General features: G+C 37.9%; 1 protein-coding gene across 1 annotated transcript; it reads left to right on the forward strand.

The window, feature by feature from the left end:
• Positions 1-2,656: 2,656 nt before the first annotated feature.
• On the forward strand, positions 2,657-3,301 carry LOC115223676 (corepressor interacting with RBPJ 1-like). Its single transcript, XM_029794351.1, has one exon. It carries the CDS (start codon positions 2,657-2,659, stop codon positions 3,299-3,301), a length of 645 nt encoding a protein of 214 aa, XP_029650211.1.
• Positions 3,302-7,500: the final 4,199 nt, after the last annotated feature.

Below are 7,500 nucleotides of genomic sequence, written 5' to 3' on the forward strand. Positions count from 1 at the left end.
TTACGGAGAGGTAAACACACCAACATCGGTTGTCAAGCGATCGTGGGGTACAAACACAGACAAATTTATGTATAAATATATGCATACATATATACGACGGGCTTCTTTCAGTTTCCGAGTACCAAATTCACTCACAAGGATTTGGTCGGCCCGAGGCTAAAGTAGAAGACACCTGTCCAAGGTGTCACGCAGCGGGACCGAACCTGGAATCTTGTGGTTGGGAAGCAAGATTCTTACCAATCCTTCGCCTATAATATGTGTGTGTATGTATATATGTATGTATGATTGTATGTATGTATGTATGTATGTATGTATGTATGAATGTATGTATGAATGTATGTATGTATGTATGTATGTATGTGTGTGTGTGTGTGTGTGTTTGTGTTTTGTCCCGCAACACCTCTTGGCAACCGGTGGTGGTTAGTTTCCGTCCCGTAACCTAACGGTTCGGCGAAAGGAGACCGATAGAAGAAGATCCTGGCTTAAATAGAAAAATAAGTACCGAGGTCGATTCACTCGACTAAAACAAAAACATTTCAATGCCGTGCTCCAGCATGGCCGGAGTTTAATGACTGTAACACGTACAATATAAAACATGTTATTAGTAGATACAAAACTGTCACCCCCTCAAACATACTTGAGGCTGATTCGAACCCGTAGCGAAGACATTCAGTATATTTTATCATTAAGAAACTTTCCGACGGGAAATTTTCTGCATGACAGTGAACGCACCCCCCTTGACCATCGTCCGTGAGGTATATTCGAACCCTCATGGACGGTGGTCAACAGAAGGTCACCTACATGAGCTGAATTGTTTCCATTTTGCAAAGTTCTTTTTCTTTTCTTTTCTTTTCACTTCATGATGATAGGGGAAATATTTTTATTAAAAAAAAACAAATTTTAATTTATAAACTTTTTAACGCCCTCCCCCACTACAACCTTTCCCTGGGGCCATGAGGGCCGGGCATTTTAAATTTTTTCCCTTTTATTTTTCTTGCTCTACTCAATTAAAAACGATGAACCAAGTCATTTTTTTTATATATGTATACATATATTCTTTTCTTTATTTATTCCTTTATTTCTTTCAGTCATTTGACTGCGGCCATGCTGGAGCACCGCCCTTAGTCGGAGAAATCGATCCAAACACTTCTTCTTTGTAAGCCTTGTACTTATTCTATCGGTCTCTTTCGCCGAACCGCTAAGCTACGGGGATGTAAACACACCAGCATCGGTTATCAAGCGATGTTAGAGGAGAACCACAGACACACATACAGATATATATATACGATTATATATATATGACGGGTTTCTTTCAGTTTCCCTCTGCCAAATCCACTCACAAGGCGTTGGTCGGCCCGTGGCTATAGTAAAAGACACTTGGTCAAGGTGCTATGCAATGGGGATGAACCAGGAACCATGTGGTTGGTATGCCATCTACTTACCACACAGCCACTTCTACACCTATATACATCACATATATATATTATATATACATATATATATATATTATATATCTATGCACAAGTACATATGTATGATTCTATGTATGCATGCATGTATGTATGTATGTACGTATGTATGTATGTGTGCATGTGCCCGGGAACAGAGAGATAGACATACATATATATATATATATATATATATATATATATATATATATATATATATATATATATACATATATTCATGTATGTATGTATATATATATATATATATATATATATATATCTATATATATATATATGATATATATATATAAGTATGATGTATATATATATATAACTATCTATCTTCTGTCTACTGGACACATACATACAGACATGCATACATAGAGAATACATATGTACTTGTGCATTGATATATAATATATATATATATGTGTATATATATATATATATATATATATATATATATATATATATATATATATATACAGATCTACATCTATATATACACGACATATACATACATATAATATATACACAAAAACATAGGCATATATCTATACACACACATATACATATAGATATGTGTCGACATACATAAATATCTATAGATATATACCCACACATATATACCCGTATATATATACATACACACATGTACACATATATTAATGTATATACATTATTTATGCATACACACACACGCACACACACACACACGTATATTCGATTAAATCAAAAGTCAGTGGTCACCTCAGGAAAAAAAAGAAAGAAAGAAAGAAAGAAAGAAAGAAAGAAAGAAAGAAGGAGGGAGACAGGTAGGGAGGGACGTATGGTGGTAAGAAGGAACGAGGTGTTTTAGAGAAGGGGAGGAAGGGGGAGTTACAGTGGGAAGGAGTAAGAGAGAAATGAATGAATGAATGAATGAATGAAAGAAGGAAGGGAAGACAAAGAAATGATATTAAGAATGAAAGAATCAAAAGAAGGCAAAAACAAACCCGAGCGCACTTGGTTTTAAGGAACGGCATTGTGTGTCCCTTCATAAAAGGGCTGAACTTTGAGCCGAACCACCATACCTCCAGTTCGCCTCGCCTTACACACATCAACGAAGTCTCCAACGCTAGAAGACTTCGCTACCACTACTATTACTATTGCCATCGTATATTTTATCTTCGGGTTTATAAAAGCCAAGTGAGAACAAGTAACCAAATATGATGAAATTCCAGAGATCAGATGAAGAGGTGGAGTGCGGTGGAGAGAAAGAAGCTGATTTCTTCAATCAGAACGAAGAGCAAGCAAAAGTTGCAGGAGACCAGAATTTACTGAGTAACGAAAAGAAGATTAAAGATGAGTCCAGGTCTATGGAGAATTTGGTAGAAGCAATCGAGAAGGAAGACACGAAATCCTCAGACTATCAGCCGTATGAATTTGAACCTAGAACACGATCCAATCAACCACAAGAGAACCATGTTAAATATGAGAATGCTGTTTATGACCATCCCTTCGGAATGGAAGTCATCAACTTACAATGTGTGAAGTGTGGTGAATGTGGTTACATCACTATTGATCGGAAATGTTGTCTCTATTGCCAGAACTCAACTGTTGAATTGTGTCAGCAAGCGTCGAATGAATTTCCTCGTCCCTCGAACTCTAAACAAGAAGATGGAATCCCAGAGAAAACGACCGTCGTTCCGCCGAGGCTGGTCGAAGAAGGAAATGTGAAGAGAGAAGATGAGAGAGACGAAGAAGTGGAAGAACTGGTGGATTATTCGAAATTACATTGGATGAAGTTCTTGCTGAGAAGACACGAAAGAAGCTTATTGCAAATGAACAGGTTGCAGGAAGTTAAACATTGAAAAGTGCCGGTGATATAACTGGTATGAAACTTTTGTAGGTACTGCAAAGAGTTTTGCTCATCTAAGAGATGTGATAGGACATGTAAGAGACGATCCCGTCTCAACATTGAGATTTTGATGATTTCTTCTTTTTTTTCCTTTTTTAAATATCATCATACAAATTCTTTGGTTTTTCAAATTGGAAATATATTTTGGGGGTCGGGAAGGTGGGGAGTTCTTAAGGGGTTTTATTTCCATAATGGATATTTTGAATAAAACTCAACATTTGTGTCAATATTAATAATAATAAAAATATTTTCTAACAATTCGGTTTTGTTGTCATTTCTTTCGGGTTTTGCGCTTAAATAAAGAAAAAAAAATAACCACAAAAAAACAGAAAATTACAAATAATACAAACATAAATGCATGCGAGTGCGCGCACCCACACAAACACATATCTGATGGTGTAGATACGTGGAATTCTTTTTCTTTTAACTGTTTTAGTCATTCCAGTGAGGCCATGCTGGAACACCGCCTTACATACATACATACATACATACTTACATACATACATACAGACATATACATACATACATACATACATACATACATACACGACGCAAATTTTCTAGCCCTTCATTCATTTAGGTGCGTCAGGTCAAATGTTTAACCTCGGCGTTAAAAGTCATTAATTTGGCGATGAACGACCGCTGACTTCTGAGGGAAAAGGTCAGTGGCAGGTGAAAGCAGTCATCCGTATAGGCACCCCTGAAGCTTTCGGCCGAATTAACGACAGCTACACATTCAACTTGGCAGAGGCACACAAAGGACCAACTAAAATCATAAAATGTTTTTGCTGAATGTGAAGATTAATCAGTGATAAGGTGACGGCATTTTATGCTTTCAGCTATTACTACCAACAAGTGGTTTCCTCGAGTTAGCGCTACCACGTGAATTAACTTAGCAGAGAAGCTTATGTGACTAGATATATTTTAAAGGGCTCCCGGCTGAGGAAAATACACAGGCGTAGACACACTGACTCTGTTTATTGAAAATCAGTAATTTGTCCTGCGCCAACAGACTGGGCATAAATGTCTCTCTACACACGTCTACAAAATCTTATCCAACGTACAATTCTCATCGCATAATAAGTCCATGTATCTATAGGGAGATTTACTTTATTTTACACTGAAGGTAAATTAGCGATACAAACGTGATTCGAACCTGCTGTGGTTGGTAACGCATGTGTAGTTCTTTGATGTAAATCTGCTGTTTTATTGAAGACTTGTCAAATTCGTACGTTGTGCCGCGTTGCTGGGAATCGTTCCTTAATCGTAAATTCTCTCTGATACGACGATTGTTATTACCACAACAACTCGATCTCCACAACTTTAAAGAGATGGAGAAAGAATACGTTATTCACCCGAAGAACAAATACTCTCTTTCTGATAACGGAAAAAATATGAAGAAATTTTCGGTATCGGACCAACAGACGAAGTATGGCGAAGAGAAAGAGGAAGAACTCCTGACTCGGAACGAAAAGGTACAAGAAGATTCTGGAAAAAGGGATTTAGCCGGTGATGAGAATGCTAATGTTGGCTCCAGTCTCATGGCAGATGTAGATGTCTGTCCCCTGTATGAGCAAGACTCCACTTCCGAACGATCGCAACAAACTTGGAATTATTCTTCCAGCAAAGACAATATACACAACGATGGAACGGCATTGAAATTCTCCGCTATATCAACCAGGAACGATGGGAAGCGAGAATATGTTGAAGATGACGAAATCGAAAACCTCATTTATTTAAACACACACTGGAAAAAGTTGGTGTTCCAAAGATATTTAAATTTGAACACAAGTTCAAACGATTTCAAAAAGCGTAAACATTAAAACAGGATGGGAAACGTTGTGAGAGAAGATAAGATACAGACGTACATTTGGTGAATCCTCAACGTCTTGCTGAGAAATACTACATCAGCTGTGAATATTTCAAAGATTGTTAAACATTAGCATTTTGTGTAACCTAAGTAATAAAATATCTTTTTTTTTAAATCATGAGTCTTGTTGTGATTTGCCTTGGCAGTATTTCAGTTGACTTGAAATAAAAACAAACTAGAAAAATAAAATCCAAAAGCAATAAAAAATACATAAATACATAAAAAATGGATAAACTATGTAACGTGCATAGACACACATATACATATGTATACACACTTTCATATGTGTTTGTGTGTGTGTGTGTGAAGGCGCATGGCTCAGTGGTTAGAGCGTCGGGTTCACAATGATGAGGTAGTGAGTTCGATACCCGGACCGGGCTGCGTGTTGTGCTCTTGAGCAAGACACTTTATTTCATGTTGCCCCAGTTCGCTCAGCTGTAGAAATGAGCAGTGACGCCACTGGTGCCAAGCTGTATCGACCCCTTTGTCCTTTCCCTTGGATAACATCAATAGTGTGGAGAGGGGAGGGGCGGGGCTGGTATGCATGGGAACCTGCATAAACAACTCTTCAATAAAAGAATTGTGTCTTGGAGGTTAACTTTCTGGGTGAAATTCCATGGTCATTCATGACCGAAAGGGGTCTTTGCACTTTACCGTATGTATGTGCATGTGAGTGTGTGTCTGTGTGTGCGTTTGTCTATGTGTGTGTGTGTGAGTGTGTTTGTGTGTGCGTTTGTCTATGTGTGTGTATGTGTGCGTGTGTATGTGTGTGAGTGTTTGTGTGTGCGTGTGTCTATGTGTGTGTATGTGACAGTATGTGTGAGTGTGCGTATGTCTATGTGTGTGTATGTATGTGTGAATGTATGTGTATGTGTGAATGTGTGTGTATTTCTGTATGTATATGTGTGTGTATGAGTGCGTGTGCTGGTGTCTTCGTGTGTATGTGTGTTTGCGAGTGCATGTGTATGCGTGTGCTTTGCGCCTGCCTTTTGTTCCCTGCGACCGCTGAAAAGCGGTATTGTTACTTTACGTCCCCATAACTTAGCAGTTCTATAGAGATCGACAGAATAAGCAGCAACCTTTACAAAAAGACTAAGCACTGGGATCGATTAGCTCGACTAAAAATTTTGTAAGGCAGTGCCCCAGCATGGCCACAGATCTCATTGTTTTTAGCTCAAACTCTAAACATTGCGCCACACATACATACACACGCATACACACATACATACACATATATATATATGGATATATATATATGTATGTATATATATATGTATATATATATGTATGTATGAACATATATATATATATATGTATATATATATATGTATGTATATATATATGTATATATATATGTATGTATGAACATATATATATATATATGTATATACATATATATATATATATATGTATGAACATATATATATACATATATATATATATATATATATATATATATATATATATGTTCATACATACATACATACATACATACGACGGGTTTCTTTCAGTTTCCGTCTACCAAATCCACTCACAAGGCTTTGGTCGGCCCGAGGCTATAGTCGTAGAAGCCACTTGCACAAGGTGTCATACAGTGGAACTGAACCGGGAACCATGTGTTTGGAAAGCAAGTTTCTTACCACAGTAACACATGAACGCACACACTCATACCCCGCCCACACACACATGAGACCCCCTTTTGGTTATAAATGACCATGAGTTGCACCTAGAAAGTTTTCCTCCGAGGCACAAGTCCGGTCAAAGTTGTTTATGGAAGACCAGCAGTCGCCCATGCATACCAGCTTTCTCTCTCCACGCCACTGATGTCATCCAGGGGAAAGGCAAAGGGGCCGATACAGCTTGACACCAGTGACGTTGTAACTCATTTTTACAGTTGAGTGAACTGAAGCAACATGAAATAAAATGTCTTGCTGAAGAACACAACATGCAGCCCAGTCCGGGAATCGAATTCACTACCTCATGATTGTGAGCCCGACGCCCTAATCACTGAGCCATGCGCCTTCACTTATGTGTGTGTATGTATGATTGACCGCTAACTCCAAAAGTTCTTTTGTTAATTCTCTCTGTTTATTTCCTTGTGTTCCTTTCTGTTAGTAGTAGTAGTAGTAGCAGAAGCAGCAGCAGCAGCAGTAGTAGTAGTAGTAGTAGTAGTAAGGTTAGCAAGACACAGGTTTCCTTCTCTGAAACAGGTTCTCTCAAGAAAGTTGCGTAGCAAACCTATACAAATGAATGGTGAAAAGCAAAATAGGGATTTTGAAAGA

The sequence above is a fragment of the Octopus sinensis genome, linkage group LG23 (assembly GCF_006345805.1).
Source record: "Octopus sinensis linkage group LG23, ASM634580v1, whole genome shotgun sequence".
NCBI classification, from domain to species: domain Eukaryota; kingdom Metazoa; phylum Mollusca; class Cephalopoda; order Octopoda; family Octopodidae; genus Octopus; species Octopus sinensis.